The sequence below is a fragment of the Fukomys damarensis genome, unplaced genomic scaffold, assembly GCF_012274545.1.
Source record: "Fukomys damarensis isolate Sample0158 unplaced genomic scaffold, DMR_v1.0_HiC HiC_scaffold_23, whole genome shotgun sequence".
NCBI lineage: Eukaryota > Metazoa > Chordata > Mammalia > Rodentia > Bathyergidae > Fukomys > Fukomys damarensis.
The window spans coordinates 22,576,336-22,593,805 of record NW_022900935.1 but is presented as its reverse complement, the minus strand read 5'-3'; the positions used below and the strand labels follow the sequence as shown (position 1 = coordinate 22,593,805).

At 37.5% G+C, this 17,470-nt stretch overlaps 1 protein-coding gene across 4 annotated transcripts in view; it reads right to left on the bottom strand.

Annotated features, from left to right (window-relative positions):
* Ccdc30 (coiled-coil domain containing 30) overlaps nt 1-17,470 on the bottom strand; it is a 90,727-nt gene that overhangs the window by 42,702 nt on the left and 30,555 nt on the right. For 2 of the 4 annotated variants that reach the window (XM_033767900.1, XM_033767902.1), the window contains one exon: nt 11,235-11,372. The exons of 1 other annotated variant lie outside the window; for it this stretch is intronic. In XM_033767900.1, coding sequence (XP_033623791.1) covers nt 11,235-11,372 — 138 coding nt within the window. Of the gene's footprint in view, nt 1-3,240; nt 3,485-7,928; nt 8,099-11,234; nt 11,373-13,057; nt 13,185-16,309; nt 16,578-17,470 lie in introns of those variants that run through there. One more of the 4 variants, XM_010634009.3, reaches the window with a different exon arrangement.

Genomic DNA, 17,470 nt, shown 5'->3' with positions numbered 1-17,470 from the left:
CTCAGCCTCCTGAGTGCTGGGATTACAGGCGTTCACCACCACGCCCGGCACTAAACTAATTTTTTAAATGCTTGAGAACAGTTCTTTTCTTCTGTTTGTACTACATATATACATATACACAGATTGCAACTTTACCCTTTCCTTCTCCCTAAAGTAGATAAGGTCTACTTCCCTGTTTCCTATCACTTATCTTTTATTTTGCTCTTTCAATTATTTATATGTTGGGGACCAGGGATTTAGCTTGCCTGCCTTGCAAGTGCAAGGTCCTAAGTTTGATCCACAGTACTGCAAACAAAATAAAACAAAGCAATTATTTATATGTTGGGTTTCTCATATAAATCATTTGATGTTTAACCTACTGAATCTGATTTATTTCACTTAGTTTTACATTCTCAAGATGCATCTGTTTTCCTACAAATGACTAGAATTTAACCTTTATGGATAAGTAGTACTAAGCAGGGCATATACACCCTATTTTCTTTACCCATTCATTCATTGGTAGACATGTAGGCCATTTAGAGTTAGCTATTGTGAATTAGCTATTGTGTTAGCTATTGTGAATTGTGCTGCTATAAACAAGTGCATCCTGATAATATAATGTCTTTAGCTCTTTTGGGAAGACTCCCAGAAGGGGTATAACTAGGTTGAATGGAATTTGGTTTTAGTTTTTTGAGGAATAAGATGGAATCTCAGGGTTGTTTTTATTTCTCTAATGGCTGTAAGTTACGGTAGATTTTAAACCTATAAAATTAAGATAATTATTGCTGCTTCCAGCTTGCATCAAGAATATTGTGGAAATAATATCTAGAATTCAACTGTGTGGAAACCTCACCTGCAATAGTGTTGAAAGGCAGAAATTAAGCACACAAAGACCATCAGCAGCCACAAATGATGTCACAAAGTACTTCTGAGCAATATTATATCCTTGTTCATAAAAGAGGCTCTAATGGTTCTTTCTCTGTGTATTTACTCTTTGCAAATATTCTATAAAGTTTGATATGTGGCTCAGCCTATTATAGCTTAAATATGTATATTAGGAATATTAAAGAAGGTACAATAATGTACTTATAATCTGATGACAGGGGTGAAGACCAAAAAAACCACACACACACACACACACACACACACACACACACATATGCGTGCGCGAACTAAAAAGCAGAACAGTCTATAGTCATCCATTGGTCAAAGACCCCAAAACACAGAAATGGCTCAGATATTACCACTGCACAGAAAGCTGCAGGAAAAAAAATATCTGTCCAAAATGTATTTTCTTCCCTGATTTCTTGAAGAAGTAAATGAAATAATATGTGCAACAGTTGCACAGAAAATCTAAAGTTCAAAATATTTTTTCCTATCGGTTCACATCTATTTTGTTTATTACCCTATGTGCCTTAACAAGACCTGATAGATCACAGATAATATTGGTTTAGTAAATGAATAGGAGCAATTTAATTAATGGTCATTATTATGAAAAAAATAATGGGGAAGACTTGTTAAAGAAAATTAATAAAGTAAGTACTTTTCACCCTTCCTACTCTAAATTGCACTCTAAAAGTATAGCAATATTTGAAGCTCCTAAGCAAAGGCTGTATAATCTTTGTGAGCATGGTTCAGCCACAGCTCAGGCCTACACTGTCCCAGTATCCCATAAAGCAGTGGTCCTCAACCATTTTGGCACCAGGGTCTGGTTTTGCGGAAGACACTTTTTCCAGGGAGGCAAGGAATGGGGGATGGTTTCTGTATTAGGGTCTCATGAAGAGCATGAAACCTAGCTCCCTTGCATGTGCAGTTCGTAGTAGTTTTCACACTCCACTGAGAACCTAATGCCTTTGTTCCTCTATCAGGAGGGGAGCTCAGGCAGTGCTGTGAGCAGTGGGGAGTGGCTGTAAACACAGATTCGCTTGCTGCTCACTTCTGCTCTGCAGCCCAATTCTTAACAGACCATAGACCAGACTGGTACTGGTCCATGGCATGAGGGTTTGGGACCCCTGCCATAAAAGGACTATCATAGAGGTATAAAATTAATCTCCTTTCAGACATTTGATGTCATACCCCTCTTCCATCTTCTAAAAAAAAAAAAAAAACAAAAAACTGAGTGACCCTCATTCCTTTCAAATGTTATCTGAATCTCCTTTTAGATATATATTTTCCTTGTTTGCTGTGACTTTTCTAGTTTTCAAACTCTATGTCCAAATCCTTTTTCAAATATATCTTTTATTTGCTTTTTTAAAAAGTGTATACTTGAATCACTTTCCAACTGCATATTATCAAATTTCTGATGATGATTTACTTGTGAGTCCTAAGGTCTTCCTAGGTTGATCTGGAAATAATTTTACAAAAGGTATAAATAGGGAAATCTTTTTCTTTTTCGTATGAGACATCAAACTCAGGATTTTGTGCTTGCAAGGCAGGTAGCAGAACCACTAGGGAAATCTTAATTTGTTTAAGAGAGACCTGTAAAATTAAGAACTAAGGTATGGTTGGTAGTCAATCCCTTTATTTCATTTATTGTATTGTATTGTTTGTCTATTTATTTATTTATTTATTGGTACCAGGGATCAAACTCAGGTCCTTGCGCTTCTGAGGCAGACGGTGGAACCACTGAACTAAATCCCCAGCCCTCAATCCCTTTATTTCTTCTGCAGGCCAGATCTGCACGAAATAGCAAAAGTCATATTTAAAATAATTCTGTTTGAAGTCTTTTCCCCCACTGAAATGAAGTATTTTGCACACTAAGCTACATATCAGGAATAGGAACATGGCACATTACCTGCCATCTCTAGCCCACTTGTCCAGGGCAGACAAACAATTAATCTGCATTTTTCTTCTGCTGGGATGAGGTGGAGCTTAAGAAACCTTTAGTAATAAAGGTAACCCACTGATGAGTTTAGTTCAGGTTTTAGTGGCTATTTTATTACTACCCAGACAATGAATATAAATATTGCTTAGCAAATATACATTAATGATGATGTGTTTTTTTTGTTTTTGTTTTTGTTTTTTTTTGGTTTTTTTGAGACAGGGTCTCACTATGTATTGAGACTGACCTGGAACTCACTATGTAGCCCAGGCTGGTTTTGAACTCACAGTGATCCTCCTCCTGCCTCAGCCTCCCAAGTGCTGGGATTACAGGCGTGCGTCACCACGCCCAGCTGCTAATAATGATGTTTTAAATGATGCTGATATCCACAGGTAACCATAGGTAATGGGTCCAATGAAGGGTGTGTCTTTAGCACCTACCTGGGTGCTACTGTCATCTGAACTATCCCCAGAGTTCTGAGACTGAAGGAGGCTCTGACTCACAGAGCTCAGCTCTTCTCCAGGCCTCACAACTTCCTGAGGCTTCTTGGTCAACTGCAGTTCTTCATCTTTCATAGCATGATTCTGTTGTGAGTTCTCCTCCTTCTGCCCCTCTCTTAGAAAAGTGCTCTCCTTTACAGATTCCTCTGGAATTTTCTTCTGCTTACTTTCTCCTAATACAGGACTATTGTACAAATGTAACAATAAAAAAACTATCAAAATGCTTATTGTTATAGCAGAATAGGGAAGGAAAAACCTGCAAATCAAGAAAGTACTTCAAACAAGTTTTTAAACTTGAATTCTTTCGCAAAACAGCTCTCTTTTCACCATAAATTTTACCAATAAATGAGTCATATTTTCTACTCTCATTCAAGGCAATGATCCATTATAGAGATTTTGTTTGTAGCCACACAGCCAGTTTAAATGAGTTATACTTTTTCAACTTTTGGAATTTTATTGGGCAGACACAGGCTACAAAGATTTTAAACAATTAGCCAGGAAGCATTTGGCACTTTGGTAAGCACCAGGGCTACAATAATAAGTAATCTCTGACCTAAGGAGCTAATAATTAAGCAAGAAATAGGGATAGAGGGCTGGGGATTTAGCTCAGTGGCACTGTGCCTGTCTTGCAAGCACAAGGTCCTGAGTTTGATACCCAGTACAAAAGAAAAAAAAAAGAAAAGAGAGAGAGAGAGAAAGGGAGGGAGGAAGGAAGGAAGGAAGGAAGGAAGGATGGATAAATCTGGGCATGGTGGTGCACGCCTGTAATCCCAGCCCTCAGGAGGCTGAGGTTCTATGTGGCCCACAGAAAGACTAGGCACAGGCTAGACAAATGTAAAAGTGGAAGTGTATAATATTTGCATGCTTGTAAGGATATATGGAGCATGTTGGTATAGAAGAGAACATGGAAAAATAAGGATGTCCCAGGATGATTTAATAATATATGTAAAATTCTAGAAGCTAAAGAGAATGTCCCTTAGAAAGATCATTTGGATGCCACGTGGCAGGGAAACCAGCCAGAGTCTGCGGCAGTAATCCACATAATAAACAACAGTGAACAAGACTATGATGGACTCAGAAGATATTTAAAAGATAATACTGATAAGATTGTCACTCACTGGATATGGCAGGTGAGGAAGGAGGAGTCATAGATGCCCCTTGGCTTTCTGACGGGAGCAGATGGGCAAGTGGATGGTGGACCAAGACGGGAATGTAGATACAGACTGGAGAGGTGTCTGAGGTGAAGATTCAGCTAAGAAGAACAGGAGCAGAAATGTTGGCGTTGGACAAGATGAGCCAGAGTAAAGGGGCAAGGGTCAGACAGAAGCCAGAAGACTTGCAAAGAACCAGAAAGAAGGCTGAGAAGTCAGAAAGGCAGGAAGAAGCCCGGTTAGAGAAGGCAGAGAAAAGTACAGTGAAAATAAACCTACTGATTCTCTCTTCCTCTTTTCCTCCCCCTCTTTTCCTCTGTCCTCTTTTCCTCCCCACTCTCTGCAGTGTTGGGATTCTGTTGTTTCGGGCACCCTGGAGCCTACCACAACGTGATTCACAAGTTATAGTTGGTGTTCCGATTCTGTTTCAAGAAGGCAATATGGTAATACAAATCAAGATCCATAAAAATGTTCAAACTCTGAATAATTTCACCCATGAATAATATGCTATAGTGAAATAATTCACAAGAAGGAAAAAGATGAATAGACAATAATGTTTAAAATGTTATTTGAAACAGTGGCTAAATGAAGATGCAGTCTTATGATTTGGATATGGTTTTACTGAGTCCCCAAGGGCTCAAGTGTTAGAAGCTTGATCCCGAGAGTGGGGATACTAGGAGGTGAGGGTACCTTTAGAGGTGGAGCCCAGCTGAAGGGGATTAGGCCAGGTGGGGACACTGCTCTCAGAAGGAACCAATATAGTTTTCATGGGACTCTGGTTAGTTCTCTGAGCGTGTTGCCTCTCCTTTGTCTCTGGTTTCCTGTCTTCCATGTGATATCTCCTTTTCTCATGTGCTCCCGTGGTTGTGATGCCATCTGCCAGAGATACCATGTTCCTGAACCTCCACAACTGTGAGATAAATAAACCTCTTTTCTTTATAAATAACCAGCCCCAGATATTTTGTTTTAGCAGCAGAAACTAGACTAATTCACATGGCTAAGAGAATTAAAGATGATTTGACTTGAAAGCAATATAGGCTATTTATCAACATGAAAAATACTTAAAAGTACAACTGCGGAAAAGAAACCAACATGCACATGTTCACTGCTGATACACTGAATTAGGTTCCATTTTTTTCTTTTTATGTAATACAGTTTTTTCTTTTTATGTAAGTCCAATTTTTTTTGGATTCCAATTTTTTCTTTTTATATAATTTGTTCACAGCATAATCATAAGTATGTTCAAGTCCTTGTCTCTACATGATCAGGTTTCTGCCTACCTTTCCATTCTCAGCATTCCATGCTCCTCTTCCTCTCTTCACACTCAATACTATGGGCCTTTTTTTGGGTACCGGGAATCAAACTAGGGACCTTGAGCTTGTGAGGCAGGTGGTGACACCACTGAGCTAAATCCCTGGCCCCACTATGGGCCATTTTTAAGACCAAAAATAAATCATGCTCTCTCTTGCACACAGCATATTCCCCCTGAAATTTACCCCCCCACACACTTCTTTTTGGCTTCACTCTTGGTAAGTCATATTTTAAGACCCAAACTAAGTTGTCATTTTGTTTAAGAACATTTACTGATTGATTATCCTGGGCCGGGACCCTTCCTTGCTTTAAGCCCCACAGTAACCAACACTGCCTTGTTAGTAGCGGGAATTGAACTCAGGACCTTACACACTTGTGTGGCAGGCACAGACTGTGTGGATCATAAGGACAGGAATCTTATCTTGTATTCTCAACATCTATCTAAATGCTCAGAACATAGCACAAGTCGACACATAGTTTATTGTTGAATATGATTTTGTTATGGATCTCACGTAATCAGAGGGTGCAAAGGGGGCATAGGAGATAAGCAGGAAATATCAGGAGAGAGGGAAGCACGGGGTAGATATATATAGACTTTTTGCAGTCCCAGCAATGGGAAGTACTTTGGACCAAGTCAATGGAAGCAGGTGGCAGCAAGAAGCTCTTTAGAGAGAAGCCCAGTACGTTTCTCCTAGCAGACTCCCAGATGAATGAAGACCTCAGCATTGCCCACTGTGGCAAGTATCCCTGCCATTTATCAGGGTGGCTTTTGTCAGCTTTGATCATTAATGTCCACTCCAAGTGCAGAGCTTTCAGATTGACCATTTCATCTCCCTTGCCACTAACTCAGTGTAGACCACTTATTTCTTCACCTGTGGCTCATATGGATTAACCAGCCAGTCTTCCATCTCTAACACAGAGGTACTAGAATTATCACATTCAAAAACTGTAGTATTAGGGGTCAGGGATTCAGCCCAGTGGGGGTTTAGCACAAGCTCAAGTTCCTCAGTTCAATCCCTGCTACAAAAAACAACAAAGCAAAACAAAACAACAATAAAAACCCTGTAGTAAAGCATTCCGATGCTTAAAAATTAGACTTTCCCACTCCTTACTGCAAACCTAAAGGCTGTGACCGCTTTTCATTTCTTTGCTCTTGCCAACACCACATACCCTTCTCCACCATCATTCCAGTATGCACTGCGTTTCATGATGGGAATCTTGGACCAAGAGATTATTCTAAAGTTAAAAACAACTTTTTTTTTTTTTTTTTTTTTTTTTGGTACTGGGGAATCAAACTCAGGGCCTTGTGCTTGTGAGGTAGGAAAATCAACTTTTAAGAGGCCATAAAATTCAGGGGCTCTCAAACTGGCAAAAAAAAGTCTTGTTTCTTTTTTATTATTTACTTCTAGGCTTTTGCCTAGACAAAATAATTTCACTGTATTTATTAGTTTTTGTGCCAAAGCAAAGTAGTTTGTTTGCTCAAAACCTCAAAAGTTTCTGTGAAAGACACTTTTGGTGAAAAAGCAGCAATAAAAAGAATTGGAGGGCAAGATTAAATAAAGAAATAAATAAATAAGGTTAAGACTTAATTGATTCAGGGCCAGGGATTTAGCTGAGTGGTTCCACGGCACAAGGTCCCAAGTTCTATTCCTGGTACCAAAACCAAAATAAGACTTAATTGATTCAATGTTTAATAAAAACAGCAACCCCCTGTCTAGTCTTAATTATGTAAAACTGCACGTTTGTGTGTGTGAGTGTGTGTGTAGGAAAAAAAAAAGAAAGCATAATGAGGCTCTCTCCTTAGTGAAATTATGGGTTATTATAATCTCCTTATATTTTTACCTGCTTTCTAAAATTTCAATAAAAGGAACATATTTTTAAAAGCTATAGAAAAGGGGCCTGGGATTTAGCTCAGTGGTACCACACCTGCCTCACAAGCGCAAGGCCCTGAGTTTTATCCTTGGTAGGAAAAAAAAAAAAAAAAAAAAAAAAAAGGCTAAAGAAAAGGATTTAAAGGTAATAATATGATAAAAGACAAACTGGAGAATGCTTTAAACTATTTTTTCCAATCATATCACTTGGATATAAATGTCAAGTTCTTATACTGATCAAGCCAAATAAAACATACCCCTCTTAAGCAATTAATATGGAATTTTCTCAATTTACCAGAGTTCCTTTTTCTCTTCCTCTGGACTTTGGATTTCTATTTCCAAAATTGGTACTTTTGGCAACAAAGCTTTACGTGTATTTTCACTTGTAAGTAAATTAGCAGTTGTAGTTTTTTCCCCTACCGTAGAAAGACTTAATTGTTCCAATTCTTGTGAAAACTCCAAGACCTGTAAATTTAAGTGAAAAGGCAAATATTCTATTTTGTATGCCCTTAATACAGCTGTGGAAAAGTATACTCATTCTATTAACTGCTTGATCATTGGCTTACATAATGTAAATTGACATCCTAATTGGTCTTTTTCCAACTTAAATGAACAATTTGTAGTTGTTATTTAATAGAATCCATTTTACCATAAGCATAGAAGTGCTATAAGTTCATGAGTTACACAAACAAAAATATATTTTTGGTCTCTGGTGTTGGCATTTCATTGCTGTTGAAGTTTTATTTTTTAAATTCTTATTTATTTAAAAACATTTTTTATGGTACTGGGGATCAAACTCGGGCCCTTGTGCTTGAAAGTCAGGCAGCAGAACCACTGAGCCAAATCCCCAGCCTTGTTTTATTTTTTAACAAGCAAAAAAAAAGTGATCTATAGGGTTTTATGCTATTACCATAAGTTTCTGTTCTCACGTTTTGAATGGACTTTATTGATTCATAAAATAAAAATATATTATTTCAAAAAACATTAGAAAGTATATAAGAGCAACTTTCTTCTACCCTGACTCTATTTAAAAACACTTGAACTTGTAAAGGCTCCCAGACTATTGGGTGGGTCTCAAACTTTAGCTTTTATCACCAGAGGAGTTTATTTTAAATTCTATCTGATAGCTGGATGTGTGGCACATGCTCATAACCCCAGCATTCAGTAGGCTGAGGAAGGAGGATGATGAGTTAGAAGCTAGCCTAGGGTATATAAGGAGACCTTGTCTTAAAAACAAAACAAAACAAAACAAACAAACAAACAAAAACAAATGCTAGCTCCTATTTTATCTTTTATCTTGAAATTCAGAATCAGTGGTCTAGGGTGGGAAATGGGAATTAACCCTTTAAGCTTTTAAAGTAGTGTAACTAAGTCAGATTTTAAAATGTTATTTAATCACTGATTTTTATGGTCATTGTAAAAATGTAAATATCACATAATAAATGTGAGTTTTTAAAGAACAGCAAACACCAGAATTTAGATCTAATGTTACAGCAAACTGAAGAAGCTAGTAACATCAATATTGAACATTTTCTATGTAGTCTGGATTATTACATAACACAGTGTATACATTAAGCAAGTAGAAGCTATGATTTTCATTATGAAGAAAGCTATATCCATAGGATCTTCCCTGATATGGATTGTGTGGGAAAAGACCAACACTCTTCCAGTTTGGTCTTAATGATATAGCCCAACTTAATTACCAGTTATGTTTAAATACCATTTGAATTACAGGTATGTGCCATCACACTCAGGGTACTTTTCTTTCTTTCTCCTTCTCTGTTCAACAGATAAATTTTTGTTTGTTTATTTTTTCGGTACCAGAGATTGAACATGGGACCCTGCACTTGCGAGGCAGGCAGAACCAATGAGCTAAATCCCTACTAGGCAAGAGAGAAACTTTAACAAGTAACAGTTTAATGGGAAACAGAATGCACATGGTCTCAAAATGCCTCTCCACAAGGTATTTATTAATTTTAAAGAGAACAGTAAAAACTTTACAATGAGAAATCTAGCAGAGAATACTTTGACCAAATTATTGAAATTAACATCATGTGTAATGGAACAAAAGATAGCACGTTTCCTGATGAAATGTACTAAGAAGGATTCAGTATCTCTTCAGCAGCATTCCTGCCAATAATTAGTGATCTAAATGACATCGTGAGGAAATATTAAATGAGCCCAAATTGAAAAACAGTCTTCAAAACAAATGATCCGTGCTTGTCATGGACTGCATGTTTGTGCTCCTCTGAAATTCATATGTTGACACCCTAACACTCAGTGGGATGGTATTGAGAGAGGACTCTGGGAAGTAATTAGGTCACAAGGCGGGGGTGCTTACTTCATCTTTCTGCTCTCAGCCATCTGCAAGCCAGAAAGTGGCCTTTACCAGACACCAGATCTCCAGTACTGGATCTTGGCCTTCCCAGCCTCCAGGACTGTGAGAAGTAAATGTCTGTGGTTTGAGCCACCTCGCTCATGGTATTCTGGCTAGCAGTCCAAACCAAGATTTACTTTTCAAAAATATCAAAGTCATGAAGGACAAAGAAAGTCTGATTAAAGGACATGACAATTAAATGCAATTGTATAATCTTTGATTAGATCTCAGATTAGAAAAATGTTCTTTTAGCCAGGCATGGTGGCGCACGCCTGTAATCCCAGCACTCGGGAGGCTGAGGCAGGAGGATCACTGTGAGTTCGAGACCAGCCTGAGCTACATAGTGAGTTCCAGGTCAGTCTCAACTACATAGTGAGACCCTGTCTCAAAAAAAACAAACAAACAAACAAAAAAATGTTCTTTTGTTACAGAGTAGAATAATTGGTAAGATTTAAATATAACCTGTAGACAAGAGTACTGTCTCCACGGTTAATTTCCTCATTTTGAGATTTGTACTGTGGTATTGTAAGAGCTGTTATTTTATTTATTTGTTTGTTTGTTAGCACACATGGAAATTTAGTACATATGGAAATATTTAGCAGTAAAGGAGATTATGTCTTGAAGGCATATGAGATATTTTGTACTATGTTTGTAACTCTTCTGTAAGTCTGAAATTATTTTGCCACAAAAAATTAAGAAACAGGAGAGAGAGAGAGAGAGAGTGTGTCAGACTACCAGGATTGTGGTCTGTACCTCTGGATTTTGTTACATTCTTCTCACCTCGTCCTTTGTGTTAACTTTTCCAATAATATTTGAAAGAGCTCGTCTTGTAACCGTACAATATGATGATAATTCACCTTGCTGACAAAGTCCACAAACAAAGCTTAGTTGTAGACTGTCCCCTGTTGTACCTACCCTCCCAGGCAGCAAACCCTATGTTCTGGGCCTTTTTCTCCCTGTGTTACATACAGTAATGTGTGCCCTAAAAACTAAGTTGGTAGGAAGCTGACTTAAAGTGAAAATTCACAGATTAATCTTAAGTGACAGGCATTTGTTGAAGTCTGAATATTCATCTTGGATTATAGCTTCATTTATGGTCTACATTATATGACAATTTATTGAATAGAACACAGAAAGTCCAATTTCCAAGTCATTTCTTACTGAAAATTAATGCAAGATATGTTAAATATAAAACATTTTGAGTTCTTCCCAATTCAATCTCACCTTTGTTTTTAAATCAGAATTCTCTCTTTGTAGCAGGTGATATGCTATTAAAAAATGATTTCTGCCTTCTGCTGCTCCTGGAAGACTCTGAATTTCATTTAAAAGGCATGTAAGTTCTGACTTCGAGTTTTGTAATTCCTGATTAAGAAATGAAGATATTTTATAGAATAAAACAAGACTATTTCCCCATAAAAGAGTTAACAAGTTTAAAATGTTATCTTGGAATGGTCCTGACAATTCTTTTTATTTTAAATTTAAACTGAGTATTCGTGAGTTTCTATCATTCACAGGTTGAAAGAGTGGTTTCTTGTCATTTTTACTTTAAGCATAGAGGTAAAATCTTCCGCAATCCTTGTATTAGATAATTACATTATCCATTTTAAGAATGTATCTTATGTTGTCTTTCATAGAACAATGTGCCATGTGGTTAACCTCTAATCTTGACACCTCTGGAAGAGGGTTGTTGAAACTAAGGCTCAGAGAGCATAAGTATCTGTCTGCGTTCACGTAGGCAGAAATTGTAAAGCCAAGATTCCAAACCTATGTCTGTCTGACTTCAAACTCTGTGTTCTTAACTACAGATTATGCTGCCTTACTTAACAGCATATGTTCTGTGACTTAAATCAGCTAGGATTTCCTCTAATCCTCTGGTTTTCTTCTCATATTCATGAGACAAAACATTTTAGTCAGATAGATTTTTTTTTCGAATGTTTACAATGATTACATGGTGTAGACAGTGTCTGATGGGATTTGAGAGTCAGTCTGTGGTACCTAATAGCCAACAGGTTATATACAATTTACTTTAGGAGAGAAGCTACTTGGTACATTTTCCATAGCCTTGAAATCAGAGGGAGTGATGACAGCATTGGCTAAGAAGGTGGTGGGTGGCAAGTGGTAAGGATTTCCTATCTCCACCGCACTAACACTTCCTGTCAGTCACTAAGACGGATTTGGGGCATTTCACTGCCCTCACCCACCCTGCAAACTGATTTATGTATCACCATCCACTAGCTTGTGATCCAGACTTCCATGAGCTCACTTTCAGGTCTCTCTTCAGAAAAGAAGTTGATTATATCTCCTGATAGATCTTTCCAAGATGGCAGGACAGGATTAAAGTGAGACACAAGTGAATGACCCTATGGACATCACAAGAACTAAGTACCTGCTACTTAAAGGCCTCCTTGGCTAGTGCCTGGACTCAGTGTGGGAAAACAACAGAGCTTCTCCATTATTATTGTTGTTGAAAACACATGCTCTATAATGTTATGGATTGATCTGTGACCCCCTCAAAATTCACAGATTGAAGCCCTAATCCCAAAAATGACTGTATTTGGAGATAAAGTCAAGAAGGAGTTATAAAAGTCAACAAATGACATAAGGGTGGAGCCTTAATTTGATAGAGCTTCTGCCTTTATAAGACAAGAAGAGACATGAGAGCTCATTCTCTCTTTATCATGTGAAAACAGCAAGAAAGTGTTCACCCGCAAGCCAGGAAGAAACCTTCCCCAAGAAGTGAATTAGGCAGCACCTTGATCTGGGACTTCCCACCTTCCAGAACTGTAAGAAAATAAATTTCTAATCTTTACATGACGCAGTCTGTAGCATTTGGCTATAATAGGCTACCCTAAAATATACAGTTATAGTTTATTTTAAAATAAAAATAAATGACCTAGATAGATTATGTAAAGGTACAAATTTCCAATGATGAATGTCATTATATTCTATACCTAAAATGTACCAATAAAATTAATTTAAAAAACAAAACAAAATAAATGGCAACATGAGATCCTTAAATTAAGAAGCAATGTCTTGAGCAGCAGTACCTCTCTATCAGCTTTCAAGGCCTTCTGTATAGTAATACAATCAGATGCCAGTTGCTTTCTCATCTCCCTGTCATCTAACAAATCAGTTTCAAATATTTCAAATTTTTCTTGGCTCATTTTCAAATATCTGTAAAAATCATTTTACACAATTAATTTTATGCACAACAGCACTGTTTCCTATAAATTCTGACTCAATTATAAAGTCATACAGGAGATATATGAATCTTGAAAACTAGCTATGATACCATAGTCCATAAATTACATTTTTTTCTCCAAGTCATTTCTACAACTATTAAAAAAGTACCATTTGTCCCACTTATATTACAACCATCAGAGCAGTATAATCTGATTTTTAAAGTGTTTTATAAATTTGAAGCAATTGCCAAATAAAAGGGGTTGACGTAATCTAAGTTGATTTATCATGTGGTCATGGTGGCAGCTTGCCCGATGGCGGGTGCTATACATGCATCATCTCATTTTGTCTTCCCAGGCTCCCTGTGAGACTGGGAAAATTATCATCACATTCTTTTTCAAAGAACATACGTGAGGCTCAGACACATTATGACAGTCTGCTCAAGGCCACACAGCTCCAGGATGCAAACCTAAGCCCTCACTTTCAGTATCTCTTCTATGTGGCTTTGTCACCGTGCATTTTCTCTTGTGTACAAAACCTACTGGGGAATCCGACTGGAATCAGAATGCACTCGAGTGAACACTGAGTAAGAACTGAGCCAGTTCTCTTGATGCCTATACTTTCCACTGTGAGAATACGCTTTGTCAAGTGAGCTAACGGCACTTTTGGCTTGGCTGGTTGGGAGAGCAGCATCAGATTTAACACACATCTGTGCTCTGCAGCTTGGGAAATGAAGAACCAAACAGTACACCCTATCAGTACTTTTCTGCTGTTTGCCACCAAGGGGACACTAAGCTATACTGCATTTTCTTCATCTCAGTTTCCTCACATGAAAAATAGGGAAAATGATGTTTGCACATAAACAGCTGCGTTGCTCATAGGGCAGGCTCTGCAGATGGCAGTTCATATTATCATTGGATAGTTCTGAATTCTCATATTTATTCTTTGATGAGATAAAACCTTTAAATCATATATAGGTATAAGTAGATATATCTATATACACTATAGATTGTGTGTGTGTGTGCGTCTGTGTGTGTATGCGTGTTGGTAAAAATTAAACCTTGAGGCCTGGGGACTTAGTCAGTGGCTCCTCTACCTGCCTCGCAAGTGCAAGGACCCGAGTTCAATCTCTGTCACCAAAAACAAAACCAAACAACAGCAACAAAAATAACCCTTGGGCCTCACAAATGCTGAGCACTCTGCACTTGAGCTACACCCCAGCATATATGCTTACACTACAGAATAGTGACGTGTGTTTTGAGAAATTGGCAGATGCATCTAACATCTCCATTTCATCCCTTACCCGCTTCCCCCTTTTACTCCTCTGCCCTTCCTTCCTCCTCTCCTATCTCCAAGAGTCTATCAAATTTCCTATCATTGCTCCTTTATTTTATTCATTTAATTATTTCTATTTTAGGTTTCTCATATAAAAGAAAGAAAACAACATTTAACTTCCTGAGACTGGCTTATTTTGCTTAGCATGACAGTCTCAAGTTTCATCTGAAACATAGTTTTAGTGAGCTCCTTCTTGACTGACTTCTGGGAAGCACTGTTTTCAATCATAGGGTGTAGATTTACCTTTCCTAAAAGTGTACTTTCTCTTTTTACCTGTTATCAGACCATTCTTATGGGGTTTGTCTCAGCTGTATTAGAATGTAACTAAATATTGCCTTTGTTTGTTGTTGATTTTTTGAGACAGGGTCTCACTATATAGTTCAGGCTGTCCCTGACTATGTAGTCCAGGCTGGCCTTGAACTAGAAGTGACCCTCCTGCCTCAGTTTCCTGAATGTTGGAATTACAGGTGTAATCCACATGGAGAAATTATCTTTCTGTTTCTTACTTTATTCATACATTGGAATTTAGTTGTCTCTTAATCTTTCACATTGGTTTCTCTTCAGTCTTCCTATTTACTGATAATTTAGGCTCTAAATTGGAAATCTTAAACCAAATAAATCACATTTCAGTTAAAATATGTAACGTGTTACTTTAAAAAATTTGTTTGTTTGTTTGTTTGTTTGGAGTCAGGGTCTCCCTTTGTAGTTCAGCCTGGCCCTGAACTCACTATGCAGCCCAGGCTGGCCTCAAACACACGCTGATCCTCCTGCCTCATACTCCCAAGTGCTAGGATTACAGGTGTGCGCCACCACACTCAGCTTACTTTTTTAAATATTAAGAGCATAAGCTACATTTCTTAAGCATCTTTCCCTGAGAATATATCCCTGAAATCTCTACAAACAAATTTTGCCTACTATCTGGTCATGGACCAGATGCTTTAATAGTAAGATGCTTTGTTATGGATTTGAGCTTTTGCTGTTGTCTGGCAGCTGTCCAAAAGAATAAGCATTACAAAACTAGAATCCTGATGGCTCTGAATAATCAAATTGCTAATTTACTGTTCTCACGTTAAATATCAATAAAACAAGAACAGTAATCTCAAACTGATGAGTTAGAGAGAATGGGGAATTCTATTAAAAATTGGATGCTAAAACTCAAGTGTTATTTCTATAATTCCTCCTGTCCAATGTGATGGACAAAAGGTGTAGTCAAGAGTTATGTGGATGCAGCACTGCACAAGGATATGAAGGACACATTTTTCTCCCAGAGTAGCTCTTCATCATCAGCCAACATCTACTTTGGTGAACATTTTTGCAGATCTGCACATGACATGCTGATGCATTCAACCCCCAAGGCAAGTGTTTCCTTACCCCACCATTATGCTACCCACTGTCTCAGGACAAAGGAGGGGAAATGAAAACTCCCTTCATTTTCTTAGTATAAGAATGTTTCAATCTTATAATTTTAAAAGATAGTTTTTCCAAATAAAATATTTGAAATTGATAATGTGTACTTAACAAATACATGTATTTATTCATATATTTTAATTTAGAGTATATATTTACACTTGAAAAAATATATATATTTTAAAGTTTTTGAATATACATTGGGAATTTACCATAATTTGTGGCACACTGAATATAGTGATGCATTTGGGTAACTTATGTACTTCGTCAGATCACTAGTCAAAGTTTAAAGCAGAAAAACATAAAAAAGGGTAGCAAACAATGTTGGAAATGAGCATCTGGATATAGAAATCTCTCAGTAGCTGAAGGGTGCCTACCTTGTCAGTAGGCCATCAGTAAACAAAGAGAAAAACTAATGACTTATTAGCAAGATATCTCATTAGCATGGGGTAGCTGCCAACGACTCTGGAGAAGCGGTTTAACAGCTCAGAATGTTTCAGTTTCATAGTTCTACTGTCTGAAGGATGTGGAATCATTTTCTGAATGAGGCACAGTCTGTTAATTTTCATTGCTGTCCCCTCAGACACTATCAAATGAGATGGCAAATGCAGGCATTGCGTGGAACAAAACACTGCCCAGCCATAATCTCTACACAGGGCTGGTTTTATGTGCCCAGTGCTGAGCATGCTACAGTTTATAATCCCATATATAAATCTTCTCCATAAATCTCCTTAAGAGTTGGTACTGTGTAGAAGATGAGCTGTAGAGACAGACCAAGATCAACTTCTGGCTCTGACTCTTATGTTGGTCAAGTTTCGCGAAACTCCCACAAGTATGAAAAGGAAATATACGTGCTTATCTTGAAGAGAATTACATGAGACTATGAGGACTACATGAGACTATGTTTGTAATACACCTCAAACAGATGGTAGCACACAATAAATGCGCAATATATTGTGGCTAATATTATTCCTGCCAGATACAAAGCATACCTTCTATTTGAAGCATTTTCTCTGAGAGCATTCATACCAACAGTACTGTAATGATAAATCTGTAGCACACAGAATGGGGTGAGGAAGATAGTCACATTTTAAGGAGACTCATATAAGGGAATATTTTTCTAAATTATTTTTCTTTTTGAAGCCACAGGACTCTCCTTCCTTTTTATTTTCAAAAGAATTCTTGAATTTTTTGGGAATCTTATGAGGAAAGCACTACAGAGTACCCAGAAGTGAAGGCTTCTCTGATTTATGAGAAGGTAGAAGACCTAGGGCTCATATGGTGCATCAAGAATCCCTAGAACACTATATGAAAACCACATTGGCAAAAATATGGGTTTTGTAGCCAGGTTCAGATTTGAAATCTTGATTTTCACATTTACGATTTGTGAATTTGATTTTCTTCAACTACACAAGATGAACGATACCTACTTCCCACCATTTGTTAATATTATACAAGCTATGTCAAACTTCTACCAGAGTTTGACATTAAAACATTTCAAACATTCAAATACTAGTTTCCATGTGTAGGATATGGCG